The 22,851-nt window shown below is 35.1% G+C and overlaps 1 protein-coding gene across 1 annotated transcript in view; it reads left to right on the forward strand.

Annotated features, from left to right (window-relative positions):
- AUH (AU RNA binding methylglutaconyl-CoA hydratase) overlaps positions 1-22,851 on the forward strand; it is a 164,162-nt gene that overhangs the window by 57,047 nt on the left and 84,264 nt on the right. The window contains exon 5 of the mRNA XM_074200718.1: positions 19,699-19,791. Within this exon, the coding sequence (XP_074056819.1) occupies positions 19,699-19,791 (93 nt within the window). The remainder of the gene's footprint in view (positions 1-19,698; positions 19,792-22,851) is intronic.

Below are 22,851 nucleotides of genomic sequence, written 5' to 3' on the forward strand. Positions count from 1 at the left end.
AATTCTTTTAATTCAGCTGTGATTGGTCATAGTTCCTTCCTTCCTTCCTTCCTTCCTTCCTTCCTTCCTTCCTTCCTTCCTTCCTTCCTTCCTTCCTTTCGATTTTGCAAGGCAGTGGGGTTAAGTGACTTGCCCAAGGCCACACAGCTAAGTAATTATTAAGTGTCTGAGGCTGGATTTGAATTCAGGTACTCCTGACTCCAGGGTTGGTGCTCTATCCACTGGGACACCTAGCTGCCTCCCCACTGTGCCACCTAGCCACCCCCCCCATAGTTTCTTGTCAAATCATTTCATAACCTGTTGTCAAAAGCTTCTGTCACAGAGTTGATAAGATTGGCCTTGCCCAAATAGAAAGTCCCAGTAACTTCATCTAGAAAACTAGCCTTTTTTTTAAAAGAAAAATGTGCCCAATTAATTACTTAACAGTTTTAAAACATCCTGTGCTTTACCAGCTCAATTCACAAGATAAGAAACCTCCTCAGACCTTTCTAAAACTCCAAATTATTGTTTCTCTTCCTCCTGTCAAGCCATCAGTGTAAGGGGACTCCACCTTTCTTTAATGTTCTTCCTATTTATCTGTGTAAACATTCTCTCTAATGGTTTTTTATTATGCAATATCATTTAATTGCTAATTTTACTTCTTGAGTTGCATAATATATTTTGATTTAGGTGATTTTGCTACTAATTTATCTATTACTACTAATTTACCTAAATAGTGAAATTTTGATCAATAATTGCAAACTTAGCTTTAAGTTCTATTTATTTTGTGGTAGACAAAAATAATCTTCCTATCACTCCTCTGGAAAGAGCAGCCTGAGAAATTTGCATATAACCTTCCTAGGTGAAGACCTCCTTAAATACATTAAGGTGTTTAAGCAATTAAACATTTAAATAATCATTTGTAAATTTACAGTAATGATGTTATATTTTAGTTCTATACTTAATCTGTAATTTGTTTATAATTCCATAAAAACTTCTACAAATCAAAAAAAAATTTCTTTACTTTTCTGTCTTAATCTCTTCAATCTCTAACTTGGAAAGAGTTATGAAGAAAGAGAAAAAAGAGTAAATAACAATTTTCCTTCTTATCTTCCACTGAAAATTAAAAAGTGGGAATAAGTTCCTTCTCATTATTTTACACTTAGCTTAGAGAGTTATTAGGAGCAGTCAGGTGGTACAGTGGAGAGAGTGTAAGACCTGGAGTCAAGAAGACCCAAGTTCAAATATGATCTCACACATTTAACTGACAAGTTATTTAATCTGGAAGGTAATATGTAAGAAGCTAAAATAAGCTAAATTTTGCAGGTTGGTTTATTCTTGGTTGTAATTCAAGTTCCTTTGCCATCTGGAATATCATATTACAAGCTCTCTGATGGTTGAATGTTGAAGATGATAAGTAGTACTGGGGAATACTGACAGTGGCTACCTGTTATTTAAATTGCTTCTTTTTTGGTCATTTGTAGCATTTTCTTCTTTGACAGATTTCTGACATAGGCTTTTTGAGGAATCTCTTTTTGGGGATGACTCTAAAAGTTTTAAATATTGATCTGATCTATATACAAATATAGTAAAATCTCCTTAAACAGGTGCATATGTTAAAAAAAATAGATGAACCTATGATGGATACATGATTGTAGATATAATTTTATTCAATAATCTGTTGAGCATCAATTAGTGTGGCACGAATAGGCAAGCATGTGTTTATCCAAAATGTTTCCTTGTGCTATGGAGGATGTTCAATGCTCAAGTACCTGTTATTGAGTTCAGTTTCTGAAAAGGCAGGTTAACATGGTTTTTGTTTGATAAATTTGTTTTGATAAATTGTTTGAAAATTTTTCTTATTTTTTCTCTTTTATTTTTTGAAGTGGAATAATTTACTTAAAATTTTTTCCAATTATATGTAAAGATAGTTTTCAACTTTCATTTTTGTAAAATTTTATCCTTTCTACCCTTCCCTGCCCCCTTCCCAAAATAGCAGATGATATGATACAGTTTATACATGAACTATTATGTTGAACTTATTTCTATATTAATCATGCTATGAAGGAAGAATCAGAGCAAAAAAGGGAAAAACAGAAAAGCAAAAGCAAAAATTAAATTCATAAAATGAAAGCAGTATGCTTCCATCTTCATTTGGACTCCAAAATTCTTTCTCTGGATGTAGATGAAATTTTCCATCACAACTCTTTTACAATTGTCTTTGCTCATTGTATTGCTTAGAATAGTTGTTACTGGTTCTACTTACTTTACTCAGCATCAGGTCATTTGAGTTTTTCCAGGTTTTTCTGAAATCTGTTTGTTCATCATTTCTTATAGAAAAATAATATTACATTGCATTCGTATCCCACAGCTTGTTCAGCCATTCCCTGATTGATAGGGTATTATCTCAGTTTCCAATTTTTTACCACCATAAAAAGATCTGCTGTATATATTTTTGTACATGTGGATCCTTTCCACCTTTTTCATGTTCTCTTTTGGATTCAGACTCAGTAATGGTATTATTGTTGGATCAAAGTTTTATAGACCCTAAGATAAGTTCACATCTAGAGTAGATTAGTGTCCCACTTTTCTCTCATCCACTTCAACATTTACCCCCTTTTCTGTAATATTAGCAAATCTGATAAATGTTAGGTGTTACCTCAGAATTGTTTTAATTTATATTTCTCTCATTTGTAGTGATTTTAAGCATCTTTTATGTGACTCTAGATAGCTTTAATTTCGTTATCTGAAAACTTCCTGTTCATATCCTTTGGCCATTTATAAATGTTTATGGCTTATATTCTTATAAATTTGAGGTAAATTCTTATACTTAAATTTGAGAAATGAGACCTTTTTCAGAAACACTGGCTGTAAAAATTGTTTTGCAGCTTTCTGCTTTCTTTTTCCTCAGGGTTTCATTGATTTTGTTTGTGCAAAAACTATTCATAATGTAATCAAAATTATACATTCTACATTTCATAGCTGAACCTCAATCTGACCTGAATTAGTTCAAAGAGGAAAGAATATCTAACCACTGAATTGGGAAAAGATTCATCTTACAGATCAGGGAAGCAGGAGGAGAAGGGACTAAGATAGGAGAGTGATGGGGGGGAGCATGGTTAAATAAAAAAGTTGGATCAACAAAAGGAAATAAAAGGGAAATACACAGCAATCATAACTGTAAATGTGAATGAGATGAATGTAAGAGGATAGAATGGATTGGAAATCAGCATACTATTTTAAGAAACATACTTGAATGAAGAGACTTACAGAGTTAAAATAAGGGTTTGAAGCATAATCTATTATGTTTCAACTTAAGTTAAAAAGGCAGGGAGGGCAGTCAAAGAAAAAAGGATAATTATACTTAACTAAAAGTGATAATTAGAGAAACTACATTTTCCTTAAATGTATCATAGTAATATAATTGTGCATAGCATATATATATCAAATGGGATAGAATCTAATTTTTTTAAAGGATATGTTAAATGAGTTAATGGTGGAAATAGAAGACAAAACTATTGGGGACTTCAATTTACTCTTTTCAGAACTATTTAAATCTTAACTATAAAATAAGGGAAAAAATTAGAGATGAACAGGATTTTAGAAAACTTAGATAAGATAGTCCTCTGGAGAAATTTTAATTAGTAGAAAATGAATGCTACCTTACGTTTAGTGAACAATTCTAATATTTTACAAACTGTTAGAAGAAATAGGGCAAGAAAAGTCCTACCATATATGTATGACACAATGATAATTTTGATATTTAAACTAGAGAGAGCAGAAATAGATAGAAAATTATGGACCTATTGTATTCATGAATATTCATGTAAATTTTAAAACATAAAATACTAACAAGGAGATTACAGCAATGTATCACAAAGATTATACTCTGTAACCATGTGGAATTTATTTGAATGCAAAGATTGGTTCAGTATTAAAAACTGTATGTATAATTTATCAACTCAAAAGCAGCCAAAAATATTTATATCAATAAATGAAGAAAAGTCTTTTGACAAAAATACAACATTCATTCCTCTTTAGAATACTAGAATGCTTAAGAATCAATGGGGATTTTATTTATTTATTTATTTAAGGCATTGAGGTTAAGTGACTTGCCCATGGTCACACAGCTAGGCAATCAATAAGTGTCTGAGGCTGCATTCCACTGCACCACCCAGCTGCCCCAATGGGAATTTTCCTAAAATTATAAGTAGTATTTATCTAAAACTTTGAGTAAGTATTACCTGTAATGGAGATAAATTAGAAATCTTTCCAGTATGATTAGAAGTGAATCAAGTCTTTCATCACCATCATTATTCAAAGATGTACCAGAAATGCTAACTTTAGCAATAAGAGTAGAAAAAGAAATGGAAGGAATGAGAGGCAACAAGGAGAGAAAATCATCACTTTATAGTATACTTAGAGAAACCTATAGAATTAACTAAAAATCTACATTTAACAATAGACAACTTTAGAAAATTTGCAGGATACAAACCCACACAAATCTTCAACATTTCTATTTATTGCTTTTTTGTTTTTTATTTTTATTTTCTGCAAGGCAATGGTTATTAAGTGACTTGCCCAAGATTATTAAGTAATTATTAAGTGTCTGAGGCCAAATTTGAACTCGGATCCTCCTTTCTCCAGGGTCAGTGCTCTATCTTCTGTGCCACCTAGCCTCTTATGTATTTATTTTAAAAAAGAAAGGCAAGATGACGAAATTTCATTTGAAGTAACTGTATACCATAAAACACAACTGGGGGGCTACCTGCCATGGCACACATAGTAATATGGGCACATTACAAACTACTTTTCTCACAAATAAAGACACAAGCAATTTGAGAAGTATTTGTAACTCATTGGCTGAGCCAATATAATGAAAATGGCAAGTCAACTTAAATTTACTCATTTAGTGCTATGGCCATTGAAACAACAGATCTTTTTTTAAATAACTAGATGAAATAATAAAATTCAACTGGAAAAGCAAAAATGAAGAACATCAAGGGAAGCAATAAAAAAAGTGAAGGAAGTGAATATCAGTATTGAGCAGTATCTGATTTCAAACTATATCGTACAAAAATAATCATTAATATAAGTGGCATCAAGTAAGAAATAGAGTGATTATCAGTGGAATAGGCTGGTTACATAATAATAAGTATTAAATAATAATAATGACTATAATAATTTAGTATTTGATAAACCCAAAGATACAAACTTTTGAAGCAGCATTCGCCATTCAGAAAAAAAGCTGTTGGAAAAATTGAAAAATAATCTGGAAGAAATTAGATATAGACTTGATATCTAACACTATACTAAGATAAGGTCAACATGGTCACATGAATTTGACATAAAGGGTGATAAAATAAACAAATTCAGAAAGCCTGGAAAATTTTTCTTGTCAAATATATAGACAGAGAAATTAGACAAGTAGAGAGATGTATGAATAATGTCGATTACATGAAATTAACAAGATTTTATACAACATAAACCAACCCAGCCAAAATTAGAAGAAAAATAGTCAAATGGGGGGAAATTTCCAACAAGTGTCTCTGTAAAGCTCTCATTTTGCTTTTTTTTTCTTTTGGGTTTTTTTTTTTGGCAAGGCAAATGGGGTTAAGTGGCTTGCCCAAGGCTACACACCTAGGTAATTATTAAGTGTCTGAGGCTGGATTTGAACTCAGGTACTCCTGACTCCAGGGTTGGTGCTCTATCCACTGTGCCACCTAGCTGCCCCTCACTTTTCAAATATTTCGGGAACTGAAAAAAATTATAAAAGTAAGAGCCATTCCCCAATTGCATGGTCAGAGGATCTGAACAGAGTTCTTAGAAGAAATTAAAACTATCAATAATCATGTAAAATACTCCAAATCACTAATAATTAGAGAAATGCAAGATAAAATACCTTGCCATGCTCTTGGTAACAGTTCTTTTCACTTGGTGTTTTCCCTCACCAAGGGATTTTCTCAGCACTAACTAGGTGGGGCAGTGAATAGAGCCAAGGGATGCATGCAGGTAGTTTTCTAATTAAGAATTACAAGCTATCAGCAGTCATAATTTGGCAAAGATAGAAATAATGTATTTCTTCTATAATTAGAATTTAAAAAAATCAGTATGGTGTTCCTTTCATTTAATGTAATATATTTAATTTTTTCAATGTTTTTAATGCCAGAATTTGTATTTCAAAATGTCTACTCCCTTCTGTCTTTTTTTTAAGAATGCCTATTAATCCTCTTTCTCAATGAAAGTTGGTTTTTTCCCTTCTGTAGGATTGTTTTGTCGGATAGGTTATTCATGTTTGTAAAGGTTTATCTTTAGGAATGTTATATTCAAAGCTCGCCTTTCCTTAAATTGTGCCAAATTTTGTGAGATCCTGCCGAAAGTTCCTTGAAATGCTTTCTTGTTGTCAGTTTTTCAGTATATTATTATTTTTTAAATTTATTTTTATTAAAGATATTATTTGAGTTTTACAATTTTCCCCCAATCTTGCTTCCCTCCCCCCACCCCACCCCCACAGAAAGCACTCCATCAGTCTTTACTTTGTTTCCATGTTTTACCTTGATCCAAATTGGGTGTGATGAGAGAGAAATCATATCCTTAAAGAGAAGAGAAGTCTAAGAGGTACCAAGATCAGACAATAAGATATCTGTTTTTTTTTTTCTAAATTAAAGGGAATAGTCCTTGCACTTTGTTCAAACTGCACAGCTCCTTATCTGGATACAGATGGTACTCTCCTGTACAGATAGCCCCAAATTGTTCCTGATTGTTGCACTGATGGAATGAGCAAGTCCTTCAAGGTTGAACATCACTCCCATGTTGCTGTTAGGGTATACAGTGTTTCCCTGGCTCTGCTCATCTCACTCAGCATCAGTTCAAGCAAATCCCTCCAGGCTTCCATGAAATCCCATCCCTCCTGGTTTCTAATAGAACAGTAGTGTTCCATGGCATACATATACTACAGTTTGCTAAGCCATTCCCCAATTGAAGGAAATTTACTGGATTTCCAATTCTTTGCCACCACAAACAGGGCTGCTATAAATATTTTTGTACAAATAATGTTTTTACCCTTTTCCCTCATCTCTTCAGGGTATAGACCCAGTAGTGGTATTGCTGGGTCAAAGCGGATGCACATTTTTGATGCCCTTTGGGCATAGTTCCAAATAGCTCTCCAGAAGGGTTGGATGAGTTCACAGCTCCACCAACAGTGTAATAGTGTCCTAGATTTCCCACAGCCCTTCCAACAATGATCATTATCCTTCCTGGTCATACTGGCCAATCTGAGAGGTGTGAGGTGGTACCTCAGAGAAGCTTTAATTTGCATTTCTCTAATAATTAATGATTTAGAGAATTTTTTCATATGGCTATGGATTGCTTGGATCTCCTCATCTGTAAATTGCCTTTGCATATCCTTTGACCATTTGTCAATTGGGGAATGGCTTTTTGTTTTAAAAATATGATTCAGTTCTCTGTATATTTTAGAAATGAGTCCTTTGTCAGAATCATTAGTTGTAAAGATTGTTTCCCAATTTACTACATTTATTTTTATCTTGGTTACATTGGTTTTATCTGTGCAAAAGCTTTTTAATATAATGTAATCTAAATCATCTAATTGGTTTTTAGTGATGTTCTCCAACTCTTCCTTAGTCATAAACTGTTCCCCTTCCCATGGATCTGACAGGTAGACTAGTCCCTGATCTTCTAATTTGCTTATAGTATTGTTTTTTATGTCTATGTCCTGTAACCATTTGGATCTTATCTTGGTACAGGGTGTGAGGTGTTGGTCTAATCTAAGTTTCTTCCATACTAACTTCCAATTATCCCAGCAGTTTTTATCAAAGAGGGAGTTTTTCTCCCAATGGCTGGACTCTTTGGGATTATCAAACAGCAGATTACTATAATCCTCTCCTGCTTTTACACCTAGTCTATTCCACTGGTCCACTACTCTATTTCTTAGCCAATACCAAACAATTTTGATGACTGATACTTTATAATGTAATTTTAGATCAGGTAGGGCTAAGTCACCTTCTTTTGCACTTTTTTTCATTAAGCTCCTGGCAATTCTTGACTTTTTATTTCTCCATATGAATTTACTTACAATTTTTTCTAACTCGTTAAAGTAATTTTTTGGAATTTTGCTTGGTAGGGCACTAAACAGGTAGTTAAGTTTTTGAAGAATTGTCATTTTTATTATATTAGCTCTACCTATCCATGAGCAGTTGATATGTGTCCAGTTATTTAAATATAATTTAATTTGTGTGAGAAGTGTTTTATAATTGTTTTCAAAAAGATCCTGAGTCTGTCTTGGCAAATAGACTGCCAAGTAATTTATATTATCTGAGGTTACTTTGAATGGGATTTCTCTTTCTAGCTCTTCCTGCTGTTTCTTGCTAGACATATACAGAAAAGTTGAGAATTTATGAGGGTTTATTTTATAACCTAAAACTTTGCTAAAATTGCTAATTGTTTCCAGTAGTTTTTTAGATGATTTCTTGGGATTCTCTAGGTAGACCATCATGTCATCTGCAAAGAGTGAGAGTTTTGTCTCCTCCTTCCCAGTTCTAATTCCTTCAATTTCTTTTTCTTCTCTAATTGCTGATGCTGATATTTCTAATACAATATTGAATAGTAGTGGTGATAATGGACACCCTTGTTTCACCCCTGATCTTATTGGGAATGCATCTAGCCTCTCCCCATTGAATATAATTCTTGTTGATGGTTTCAGTTAGATACTGCTAATTATTTTAAGGAACAGACCATTTATTCCTACACTCTTTAGTGTTTTTAATAGGAAAGGATGCTGTATTTTGTCAGAAGCTTTCTCAGCATTTGTTGATATGATCATATGATTTCTGATAGGTTTGTTGTTGATATAATTGAGTATACTAACAGTTTTCCTAATATTGTACCAACCTTGCATTCCTGGAATAAATCCTACTTGATCATAATGTATTATCCTAGTGATGACTTGTAATCATTTTGCTAAGATTTTATTTAGGATTTTTGCATCTATATTCATCAGGGAAATAGGTCTATAATTTTCTTTCTCTGTTTTAACTCTTCTTGGTTTATGTAACAGTACCATATTGGTTTCATAGAAAGAGTTAGGCAGAGTTCAATCTTTCCCTATTTTTCCAAAGAGTTTATATAGGATTGGAACCAATTGTTCCTTAAATGTTTGGTAGAATTCACTTGTGAATCCATAAGGCCCTGGAGATTTTTTTTTAGGGAGTTCAATAATGGCTTGTTGAATTTCTTTTTCTGAGATAGGGTTGTTTAGGTATTTAATCTCTTCTTCATTTAACCTGGGCAACTTATATTTTTGTAAATATTCATCCATTTCACTTAGATTATCAAATTTTATTGTCATAGAGTTGGGCAAAATAATTTCGAATTATTACTTAAATTTCCTCCTCATTGGTGGTGAATTCACCTTTTTCCTTTATGATACTAACAATTTGATTTTCTTCTTTCTTTTTTTTTAATCAAATTTACCAGAGGTTTATCAGTTTTATTGGTTTTTTCATACCAACTTTTGGTTTTATTTATTAATTCAATAGTTTTTTTGCTTTCAATTTTATTAATTTGTCCTTTAATTTTTAGAATTTCTAATTTGGTATTTAATTGGGGATTTTGAATTGTTCTTTCTCTAATTTTTTTAGCTGCATGTTTAGTTCATTAATTTCCTCTTTCTCCAATTTATTCATATAAGCATTTAGAGCTATAATATATCCCCTGAGATTTGCTTTGAATGAATCCCATAGGTTTTGGTATGTTGTTTCATTATTATCATTATCTAGGATAAAATGGTTAATTCTTTCTATAATTTGTTTTTTGGTCCACTCATTTTTTAAAATGAGGTTATTCAGTTTACAATTTGTTCTGGGTCTATATCTCCTTGGCCCAGTATTACATATGACTTTTATTGCATTGTAATCTGAGAAAGATGTATTCACTATTTCTGCCTTTCTGCAGTTGATCATTAGGTTTTTATATCCTAGTACATGGTCAGTTTTTGTATAAGTTCCATGTACTGCAGAGAAAAAGGTATATTTCTTTCTATCCCCATTCAGTTTCCTTCATAAGTCTACCATATCTAATTTTTCTAACAATCTATTTACCTCCCTAATTTCTTTGTTTGTTTTATCATTCAATTTATCTAGATCTGATAGCGGGTGGTTGAGTTCTCCTACTAGTAGAGTTTTGCTGTCTATGTTTTCCTGTAATTCTTTCAGCTTCTCCTCTAAGAATTTGGGTGCTGTCCCACTGGGTGCATATATATTCGATATTGAAATGACTTTATTGTCTATGGTACCTTATAGGAGGATAAATTTTCCTTCCTTATCTCTTTTAACACTGTCTATTTTTGCTGCTGCTTTGTCTGAGATAATGATTGCTACCCCTGCTTTTTTTCCTTCAGCTGAAGCAAAATACATTTTACTCCCAACTTTTTACCTTTACTCTATATGTATCTCTTTGCTTCAAATGAGTTTCTTGTAAGCAGCATATTGTAGGATTCTGGTTTTTAATCTACCCTGCTATTTGCTTTCATTTTAAGGGAGAGTACATCCCATTCACCTTCAAGGTTATGATTACTAATTCTTTATTGCCCTCCATGCTATCTTCCCTCTGTTTGTATTTTTCCCCCTTCTCCCCTTTTATCCATATTCCCCAGTCTTTTGTTTCTGAACACCACCCCCTTCAGTGTGTTTACCCTCCTATGTCATACCCTCCCCTTTCTTTCCCCTTTCCCTTTTTCCCTTTTCCCTTCCTTTTGTTATTTCCCCTTATTTCCCCCACTCCCCTTCCCTTTCTTCGTCCCCCTCCCCTTTTCCCCTTTTAATACTTGAAAAGTTAGATGTTTTATAAATTAACTGAGTATGTGTAGGTTGACTTTAAACCAAATCGGATGAGAAGATTCAGGTGTTTCTCCTCTGCTCCCTTCTTCCCCTCTATTACCATAGGTTTTTTGTACCTCATAGTGTAATGAAATTTACCCCATTCAATCCCCCCCTCCTCCAGTCTCTTTCTTGCCCCCCTTTTTAGGGAGGTAGTATTTTTTTAGATCAATCTATCTAAGTCATAGAAAATTCTGAGTGTCTGTCTCTTCTAGTTCAGTATATTCTATTGAATAGAGTCAAAATTCCTGAGAGTTATTAGAGTCTTTCTCCCAAGAGGGGTTAAAGCCAGTTACATCCCATTAGATAGTAGTCTCATGGATAGGTCATGAATGTCCATCATTTCTGGCTAGGTGTATTCTCTCTGTTAGAGTTCCATTTCTCAAGATTTATGAAAATCTTTTTCCCCATGCTGGGATATAGCCAGTTTCAACTTACTGGATTGCATTTTTTTTCCTTTTACCACCCCCCTTTTTTTCTTTCTTTTTTTCTTTTCTTTTCTTTTCTTTTCTTTTCTTTTCTTTTCCTTTCTTTTCCTTTCTTTTCCTTTCTTTTCTTTTCTTTTCTTTTCTTTTCTTTTCTTTTCTTTTCTTTTCTTTTCTTTTCTTTTCTTTTCTTTTCTTTTCTTTTCTTTTCTTTTCTTTTTCCATGTGTCTCTTGAACCTCCTGTTTGATGTCCAAATTTTCTATTTAGCTCTGGTCTTTTCATGAGAAATTTTTGGAATTCTTCCATTTCGTTAAATGTCCATCTTTTCCCCTTGAAGAGCAGGCTCAGCTTTGCAGGAAAGTAGATTCTTGGCTGCATTACAAGCTCCCGTGCTCTTTGAAATATCTTGTTCCAGGCCCTTTGATCCCTTAAAGTTGATGCAGCCAGGTCCTGCGTGATCCTTACTGTGGCTCCTTGATATTTAAATTGTTTCTTTCTGGCTGCTTGCTGGATTTTCTCTTTTATCTGATAGTTCTGCAGTTTGGCCACAACATTCCTTGGTGTTTTCATTTCAGGATCTTTTTCTGGTGGAGATCGATATACTCTTTCAATAGCTACTTTGCCCTCCGATTCCATGATATCAGGGCAGTTTTCCATCACTAGATCCTGTAACATTAAGTCCAGGCTTTTTTTCTCTTCAATGTTTTCAGGAAGTCCTATAATTTTCAGGTTGCCCCTCCTCGATCTATTCTCGAGGTCAGTGGTTTTGTTGATGAGGTATTTTACATTTGCTTCTATTTTTTCATTTTGTTTAACTGACTCTTGCTGTCTCATGGAGTCATTAGTTTCTGTAGACTCCATTCTGTTTTTGGGGAAGGTGTTTTCTTCATTAACCTTTTGCAACTCCTTTTCCAATTGGTCAATTCTACTTTTAAAAGAGCTTTCCATTTGACCAGTTGAGGTTTTGAGAGAATTAATTTCTTTTTGCATTTGCTCATTTGAGGATCTGAGAATTATTCTCATTTTGTATTGGTCCAATTGATGACCTGAGTTTTATTCTCATTCTGTAATTGTCCAATTGATGATCTGAGAGATTTATTCTCCTTTTGTGTTTGTCCAGTTGTAGTTTCTAAGGTTTTATTTTCTTGTTGCAAGGTATTGTCTCTCCCAAATTTTTAAGCTCTCTTCCTTATTTCTTCAAGGAAGTCTTTCTGTGCTGGAGACCAGATTGTATTCTTCTCAGAGGTTCCAGGTCTCTCTGAGTTGGGGTCTTTCCTTTCCAGGAATTTTTTTATGGATCCACCTTTCCGCTGACCCTTCTTCATTATGCTAAGACCTTCAGTTGCGGGGGGCTGGTTCACAGGGGCTTGGGATCACTAAAGGCTTTACTGATTGCAGTTTCTCTGTCTGGCCAGTAGGAGGTGCTGGTTGCCCTCTGGAGTGTCTGTGACCTTGGTTGCGAGGCCTTCTCCCTTTGCCTGAAGGGAGGGGTTGGATCTATTGAATTCTTTTGCCTTCAGTCAATGGTGGGCTTTACCCTGGCCTGAGGTAATTCCTCTTCTGGGCTGGTTCTTCTGCTCACACACCTGGGCCTGAGGTAGAAGTAATTTGCGTTTGTTTGGGAGGAGGCCTCAGTGCAGTGGAGGCGCGGGCTCAGAGTTTCTCAAACCCGAGGAGCCTAGGGATGGTGTCCGCAGCTCTCCTGCACCAGAACTCTCCCCCCAGCCTGGTCCCCAAGCTCCAAGGGGACAGCACCAACACCAGCGCCTCTGCTTCCCCGCGGACCCAAGCCCCTTTCGTCCAGCCCCACCGCTTATCTAGCAGGTCCGGCTCTCTGGCCTTCAGACTCCCAGTCCCAATTCAGCTGTTAATCTGGCTGATCCGGGGCTGATCCTCCCTCTGAGCCCAGACTCACCCTCCCGAATTCGCCCAAAGCTACTGCGGGAGACAGATCCTGAGGTAGATGTTCTTTCTCCTGGCTTTTCTTTCTGGGTTTTGTGGGTCAGATTTCTTTTAAGAGGTTTGTTTCATGTGATAGATGGGGAAAGATCAAGAGACTTTAGAACTGTGCATGTCTTCTCTCTGCCATCTTGGCTGGCTGTCTTTTCAGTATATTATTAAGACTAGATGCTCTGGATTTTGTCTCTGACATTTCTAGAAGTTTTCTTTCCTTTCCTCCCCCTCAAAGGGAGTTGAGCAATGGATTCTTTTCTTTTTTCACTTTACCTTTTGCCTTAAGCAATTTGTGCCATTTTTATTTATGACTCCTTAAATATGGAGCCAAAGTTTTTTTATTTGGTCATAAGTCTTCAGTTAATAACTGATTCTTTCCTTGACTTTTTTTCCAGATCAGTTGTCTTTTTGATAGATAACATACTCCCCCACCCCCACTTTTTTCAGCTTTTGATTTTGCTTTCATATGCTTTATCATCTCATGGAGTGATTTTCTGTTTAACACATTCTAAATTTCAAGTAGTTTAATTTTTGAGGTTTACAGCTGTCTCTTTTAAGGTATTAATTTTCTTTGCTATATTTTGGATTTCGTCTTTTTCTCTTTGATATTCTGTTTCATTTCTTCCAACTTTTCTTGTTGCTTTTGGATCCAGAATGTTCTTTTCTTTGAGTCTTTACTTGGACCTGTTTTGACATTACTCTGTTCTTTTGATTTTATTCCCTTGGACATTTTTCTGACCAAAATATTTTTTCATCATATTTATGATTCTATTCTGGTTATTCATATTTTTGCTTTTATTTTCTGGATTGGGGGCTTGTTGTTAACCCAAATTTTGTTTGCTTTCTCCTTTCTGTCTTGGATAAGAACCATGTGAGATTTCTGTTGCCAAAGTTCAGACCTGATTTCTAAACAAAGTATCCAGGCTTGTATCATGCTGAAGTACCGGCTCTGGGTAAATTGAGGTAGCCTTTTTAAAAAAAATTTCTAGTACATATAAAGTTCAGAGCAGTGTTCCATTTATTTCAAAATAGTATTTTATTTGCTTAGTTTCCCAACTACATGCTTAGATAGGTTTTCAGTTTCACATTTTTCTCCTTCCCTCCTTTACCTTACCCCCCTCCACTTGACAGAAAGCAGTCTAATGTAGTTTATATAACTATGTTAAACATGTATTCATATTAATCATGTTGTGAAAGAAGAACCAAATAAAAAAAAAAGGAAAAGAGTAGGAAAAAATACCCAAAATACATAAAACAAATTTTAAAAATTGAAAAAAGTAAGCTTTGGTCTGCATTCAGAATCCCTAACTCCTCTGGATGTGGATGGTATTTTCTATCAAATGTGCTTTGGAATTTTCTTTGATTATTGTACTTGCTTAGAGCAAATTTATTATAATTGATCATCACATAAAGTTGCTGCTAGTGTGTACAGTGTTATTCTGGTTCTGCTCACTTCACTTAGCATCAGTTCATGCTGTTCTTTCCAGACTTCTGAAGTTCTGTCCTAATGAATTTTTTAATTTAATTTTTTTTCAATTTCATACAAAGGTAGTGTTTTACATTCATCCATTTTCAAGTTTATGAGTCCCACGTTTTCCTACCACTTTCCCCTCCCTCTACCCTCCCAATTGTGGTGAACAATCTGATTTACATACACTCATGTTTTACTTTTTTCTATATTAGTCATGTTGTGAAAGAGAAATTAGAAGTAAGGGGGGGGGGGGAACCATAAGAAAGAAGGGGAAAAACTCTCATTCACATTTACAGTTATGATTACTATTTCCTTCCATGCTATCTTCCCCCATATATTATTTTCTCTTTGATTTTCCTTCATCCCTCCTCACCAAAATTTTGCTCCTCATTACTTTCTCAGTTAGCCCCCCTGTTTTTTAAGGTTTTTTCAAGACAGATGGGGTTAAGTGGCTTGCCCAAGGCCACACAGCTAGGTGATTATTAAGTGTCTGAGACCTGATTTTAACCCAGGTACTCCTGACTCCCAGGCTGGTGCTCTATCCATTGTGCCACCTAGCTGCCCCAATTAGCCCTTCTTTCTAGCAGTCCTTTTCCCTTTCCTTCTCCCTTTAACTTTCCTTTTTAACTTTTACTTCAATTTTACTTTTACTTTTGCCTTTCCTTTTATCAGTTTCTTCTTCCCCCTTCTTTCCTCTTTCCCCCCATTTCCTTTTAGGATAAATTTTTATACCCAATTGGGAATGGATGTTATTCCCTCTTTGGTCCAAGTCTGTTGAGAATAAGATTTGCTCATTGTTCACACCCTCCCTTCTTTCCCTTTACTTTAAAATGTTTTTGTGCATCTTCATGTGGTGTTATTTATCCTCTAAAGTCTTGTAAGCCTTCTTTTCATGTCTTAATTGTTTTAACCCTGTCTTCCATCCACGACCTCTGTCCTGATAGAAGTACATTCTCTTTGGTTTTTTGTTTTTGTTTTTACAAGGCAGTGACTTAACTAAGGTCACATAGCTAAGGGAAGTATTATGTGTCTGAGGATGGATTTGAACTCAGGTCCTCCTGCCAGGGCTGATACTCTATCCACTATCAACTTGAGGTAAATGGTCAATACTTCTGCATTGATTGATGATGGTCTTTTAAGAACACTATGAGGTGCTGCTAGGTGGAGTAGTGGATAATGCACCAGCCTTGGAGTCAGGAGTACCTGGGTTCAAATCTGGTCTCAGACACTTAATAATCACCTAACTGTGTGGCCTTGGGCAAGCCACTTAACCCCATTTGCCTTGCAAAAAAAAACAAACCTAAAAAAACCAAAACAAAACAAACAAAAAAACCCCAAAAAGAACACCATGGAAGTATTCAGCCTATCTCTCTAAGATCATGTCCCATTAAACAATGTGGATCCATCAGCACTGAGTATCTGAGATGCACATGGGTCATTGGCCCAAACATAGCCTTTAGGTCATCATAAAAGCATTTTGGTTTGTTATTCTCTACATAAAATTGAATTTCATCTGTCTTCTTGCCTGAGCCACGAGTCTTGCATCTCTCTAAGCTTTGCTTGTATTTTACTTTTGTTGGAATTTAATACTGCCTTCCTAGAAATGGATGAACTGTCCTGATGGTAAACCCCATGGAGTTCATGTTTTTCAGTGCCCTAGCTGAAGTTTGAACTGAAGAAGAGGTTTTGAATGTCATTAGACTTTTTTCAAGTGGCAAAATACCTAATGCTGATTCTATTCTAGCTGAATCTTCTGGGGGTGGGGGTCCATTGCTCATCTAAAAACTGACTGAAATTTCCAGGTTATATGGCATGAAGAGGTTATTCCCCCAAGCATTCAAGGATGCCTCCATTGTCCATCTGTATAAATGAAAAGGGAATGGATTATCCTGTGATAATCATAGAGATATTTTTCTTTTAGTCATTGCTGTTAAGATTGTTTCCAGAGTCCTCCTCAGTAGACTGACCCTTCAACTGGAAGATGGTCATTTTCCTGAGAGCCAGTGTGGCTTCAGATAGGATTGAAGAATAGTCAGTGTGGTGTTTGCTGCCTGACAACTCCAGGAAAAAATGCCAGGAACAGAACAGAGGTCTGTAACAACATTTGTAAATGTGAGCAAATGTCTTTGATACCAGCAGTCATTTGGGTTTATGAAAATTATGTCAAAATTGGGTTGCCTGGAGAAGTTCATCAGTATTGTACATCAATTTCATGATAGCATGCAAGCCCAGGATCTGGATAGTGGTCGATGCTCTTGAGATTTCTCAGTCACCAGTGGAATAAAGCAAAAATGTGTCCTTGCACATGTACTTTTTAGCATTACGTTTTCAGCCATGGTATCAAAAACCTTCATTAAAGATGAATACAACATCAAGGTCAACTACTGCACTGATGGCAAATTCAATTTGAAAAGGGCATAACCCGAGACTAAAGTAGAGGGAATGCTGATACATGATCTTCTGTTTGCAGATGATTCTGCACTCATTGCAGCCTCTGAAGCTGAGATCAACAAAATATGGATCTATTCTCTGCTGCTTGTGCTAATTTTGGTCTAATGATTAATACCAAGAAAACACAAGTGTTCCATCAACCAGCACCACAGCACAGCATCCATATGTGGAACCATTGATTACAGTAAATGAGAGAAGTTTTGAGTATTGTGGATACATTCACTTATCTTGGCATTCTTTGTAGTAATGCTGGAATGCTGGGCACTTTACCTTGAGAAAGGACCTCCATGTCTGGTATCATTTCCTTCCAGATGATCTTCAGGATCTTAAGATAATTTAAATGGAAGCAATTCAGTTTCCTGGCATGGCACTAGTAAACTGCCCAGGTTTTACAGGCATTTAGCAATGAAATCTCATTGAAGAACTTTGTAATTGATTATACAGCATGGGTGACACCAGCACAGGACTGTCCAGCATAGCATGTCCTCATCAGTGAGAGCTGCACACTATGAAGAAAGCAGAATTGAAGCAGCTCAAAGGAAACATGACTTACATAAGTTTAGAGTACCACCCCAGGTGTTCACATGGAATATTTATGCCTGATCTGTGGTAGAGCATTCTGAACTTGTATTGGTCTGTTTAGCCATAGTTGTACACACTAATTTGTAATGACATAGTGATGTCATTTTGGTCTTCTTTGACAATGAAGGACAAGAACCAACCAACATTCTCAATGGCTAATAGATTGATTTATGAGTGATTTTACCTTAGTTACTTCATTTTACCTCAGTCACAGTCTCTCTCCCAGTATACTATCCCATTAGAAATGCAGTTCTCAAGAGCCATAAACATCATCAAATTATAATCAATGTATACCATACCCTGTTTTAAAATACCCTTTTAGAAATACAGTCCTCATAAGCTAAAATAGCATGTAAAGTAAAATCACTTGAGCTAAAAGTTTGATCACATCAGTCAATTTATACTCCCACCCTTTGTTCTAAGAGAATTAACAGTTCTCCAAAGTTAACATTTCTCTCCCCTCACCCCCCCTCTTTCATTTACCTTTTTTACACAACTCTCGAGTCTTATATCTGAAGATCAAATTTTCTGTTCAGTCGTGGTCTTATTATCAGGAAAGTTTGAAAGTGCTCTATTCTTTTCCCCTGAAAGAATGTACTGAATTTTGCAGGATAGTTGATTCTTGGTTATAATCCAAGCTCTGTTCTCCAGATATCATATTCCAGGCCTTCCAATCCTTTAATGTTGAAGCTGATATGTCCTGCATAATCCTGACTGTAGATCCCTGATATTTAAATTCTTTTAGGCTGCTTGCAGTATTTTATTCTTTGCCTGGGGGGCAGCTAGGTGGCATAGTGACTAGAGTATTGGCCTTGGAGTCAGGAGGACTGGAGTTCTAATCCAGCCTCAAACACTTGCCACTAATAAGCTGTGTGACCTTGGGCAAGTCACTTAACCCTGATTGCCTCACATCCAGGGCCGTCTCCAATCATCCTGATTCATATCTGGTTACTACACCCAAATGGCTCTGGAGGAGAAAGTGAGGCTGGTAACTTAGACCAGCACCCCCTCACTCAAATCCAATTCATGTGCTTGTCATGGGATCACCTCCTTGATGTCATGGTCTTTTTTGAAAAGGAAGGACAAACATTATTATCCTATACCTGAGAATTCTGAAGTTTGGCTTTAATATCTTTTAAAAATTTTTAATTTTGAGTACTCTTCCTGGGACATGACTAAGGGATTCTTTCAAGGACTTTTTTTATCTTCTTTTTCTAGGATATTAGCTCAGCTTTCCATGATAATTTCCTGCATGATATTACCAGGTTTTTTTTTTCTGAACTTGCCTTTCAGATAAACTAATAATTTGTAAATTATCTCTCCTTGATCTGTTTTCTGTTAGGTCAATCTTTTTCCCTAGTGTCCTCCAGAGATAGGTCTAGTAATAGTAGCAAGAACTGCTTAAGTGGGATTGAAGACTTCTTCAGCTTCAAAGAGTTTTATACATTCTTCTTAATTTATTCCAGATGTCACATTATGATAAAGTCATTATTGCATTCAAGCAATTATTGGAGTGGATAGGATTCTACTTCTTAATATGGTAACTGAATAGACTGCATTTCTCTAAAAGACAATCTCCTATTGTAGTACTCTTTATTTGTCCTTGTTCTTTGTTATATAAATATCACTAGGGACTTCATTTGTGCTTTGAATCTTTAAGAGTTGTGTGTGGCTTAATCAGCACCTTAGAACCAAGACCTGAGGAAAACCTGTTCTACCCACTAAACGATCTTATATTTTTATAAGACTTGCCACATAAAGTAAAATTTTGTTTTAGGCTTAAAGATGTTTAGTTAACTATTAGATTTGACTATTATTACTGGTTAGTAATATAATATTATTTTAATGTTTTGTTGAAACAATTTAAATGTTAAATGAATTTTTATACAGTATGATTCATTTTTTGTTTTTGATAAAATGTTAAATGCTACTTTTTCTTACAGCTAATCTTCCAGTGCCAACTATTGCAGCAATAGATGGAATTGCATTGGGTGGTGGTCTTGAGTTGGCTTTAGCATGTGATATAAGAGTAGCAGGTAAGAATTATTTTTGTTGCTCTTCAGTCACTTTAGTCATGTCTGATTCTGTGACCCTATCTGAGATTTTCTTGGTAAAGTTACTGGAGTGGTTTTCCATTCCTTTTCCAGCTCATTTTATAGATGAGGAAATTGAGACAAACAGTATTAATTGACCCAGGCTCACACAGTTAATGAGAATATGAGGACAAATTTGAACTCAGAAATGATTTTTCCTAATTCCAGACCTGCATTCTATCCATTGGGCCACCTAGCTTTCTTTTTAGGTAAGAATGTGACCTGTTAAAGTAGAGCACATGAAGACTAAACTTCTTTTTAACTTTAGAAAGTTCAATTTTTTAAGTTCATTCCAAAATATTACAATCAAATTTGTCTTTGAGTTCACTTTAGTTATAGCCTTCCTGTTGGACTAGATTATATTCAAACTTCTTTGAATGATGCTAAGAAAATACGGATCACTAAACTTGACACTTATTTGTGATTTTCATCTTTTTAAATCTTAATTTAAAAAATTCTTAATGTAACCAGTACAAGCAGAAATATATTTCCATATACAAATAAGAACAAAAAAGCATTATTTAATACTATAAATCTTTATTTATAGACAACTTGTTTTTTTTAAATTCTATTTAATTTCTTATAAAATAAGTTTTGATACATTTTGTTTTTATATTATTTTAGTTCCTCCTTTTTCTTTTGTTTTTTCTATACCAGAGAAGCCATTTCATATAATGAATTATTTTAAAAAATTTTTTCTTTATTTAAGGTAGTGGGGTTAAGTGATTTACCCAAAGTCACACAGCTAGGCAGTTATTAAGTGTATGAGATTGTATTTGAATTTAGGTCCTTCTGACTTCAGGGCCTGTGCTCTATCCACTGTGCCATCTAGCTGCCCCAATAATTTTTTTTAAGTAAAAACGGGAAGCAGAAGAAAATTTCAGTATATTAAAAAAGTCTTGACAATATATGTGGTATTCTACTCCTATCACATCTTTTTCATATCTCTTATGTTTATTTGTAATTTATAACATTCATTTTTTTATTCTTTTGTGATTTTCTTTGCTATAGTTACTTTACTTTGCATCTACCTTGCTCCTTTTTTGTGACATTCATTTTTTCTTATAGAACAGTAACATTCCAATATATTCTGTGCAACTATTTGTTTATCCAGTTCCATTCTATGGATATCTACTTTATTTCCAGTTTCCACAAAAAGTCCTGCCATAGTCAAAGGGTATGCTAAGGCAATTTACAGATGAGGAGATCAAAGCAATTCATAGCAATATGAAAAAAATGCTCTAAATCATTAATTATTAGAGAAATGCAAATTAAAGCTTCTCTCACACCTCTCAGATTGGCCAATATGACCAGAAAGGATAATGATCATTGTTGGAAGGGTTGTGGGAAATCTGGGACACTATTACACTGTTGATGGAGTTGTGAACTCAACCAACCCTTCTAGAGAGCTATTTGGAACTATGCCCAAAGGACAACAAAAATATGCATACCCTTTGACCCAGCAGTACCACTACTGGATCTATATCCTGAAGGGTAAAAACATCACTTGTTCAAAAATATTTGTAGCAGCCCTGTTTGTGGTGGCAAAGAATTGGAAATCAAGTAAATGTCCTTCAGTTGGGGAATGGCTTAGCAAACTGTGGTATATGTATGTCATGGAACACTATTGTTCTATTAGAAACCAGGAGGGACGGGATTTCAGGGAAGCCTGGAGGGATTTGCATGAATTGATGCTCAGTGAAATGAGCAGAGCCAGGGAAACACTGTACACCCTAACAGCAACATAGGGGTGATGTTCAACATTGAAGGACTTGCTCATCCCATCAGTGCAACAATCGGGAGCAATTTTGGGCTATCTGCAAAGGAGAATACCATCTGTATCCAGATAAAGAGCTGTGGAATTTGAACAAAGTTCAAGGACTATTCCCTTTAATTTAGAAAAAAGCATATCTTATTGTCTGATCTTGTTACCTCTTAGACTTCTCTTCTTTAAGGATATGATTTCTCCCTCACCACACCCAATTTGGATCAAGGTACTACATGGAAACAAAGTAAAGACTGACAGAGTGCTTTCCGTGTGTGTGGGGGGGAGTAAGATTGGGGGGGGGAATTGTAAAGCTCAAATAATATCTTTAATAAAAAATAATTTTAAAAATCCTGCCATAAGTGTTTTACAATATTTTGGGGTCTTTTGTTATTAGCCACTTACTTGGAATATATGCCTAATAGTGAAACATCTGTTGTCTGTCTTAACATTTTTTCTGCTTCATCTCCCCCCCCCAATTTATTTTAAGAAACAGTGATTGATTGCCTTCTCTTTTTAAGCCTTTTTACTGAGAAGGACCATATTGGCTGCAAAGTTGGATGCAGTGTTCTCACATTGATTCTGGCTATGTTCTTGATTAATCGTTACCACCTCTTGGCTTGGTAGATCTGCCCTGCCATGTTTGTTATTGTTTCTTTTACAACTTTAAATTTAAATGGGAAATGAAAGAAAACAGTACTTTTATAAAATATTGAGAAAAATGAGTTATGACTCCCCTAGCACTGTCTCACTTTGTTCCATAAGCTCTTTCTTCTTCGTTCTCCTTTTCTTTTTTTCTTTTTTCTTTTTTGACTTTAATTTATTTATTTTTAAATTTTACTTTTCCCTTAATCCCGCTCCCCCCCCCCCACAGAAGGCAGTCTGGTAGTCTTTACATTGTTTCCATGCTATTCATTGATTTAAATTGAATGTGTTGAGAAAGAAATCATATCCTTAAGGAAAAAAAATAAAATGTAAGAGATAGCAAAATTACATGATAACATAACTTTTTAAAAAATTAAAAGTAATAATCTTTGGTTTTTGTTCAAACTCCACAATTCTTTTTTCTGGACACAGATTGTATTCTCCATCGCCGATACCCCCAAATTGTCCCTGATTGTTGCACTGATGGGATGAGCAAGTCTATTAAGATTGATCATCAAACCCCATGTTGCTGTTATGGTGTACAGTATTTTTCTGGTTCTGCTCATCTTGCTCAGCATCACTTCATGCAATTC

This window comes from Macrotis lagotis, chromosome X, assembly GCF_037893015.1.
Source record: "Macrotis lagotis isolate mMagLag1 chromosome X, bilby.v1.9.chrom.fasta, whole genome shotgun sequence".
NCBI classification, from domain to species: Eukaryota; Metazoa; Chordata; class Mammalia; order Peramelemorphia; family Peramelidae; genus Macrotis; species Macrotis lagotis.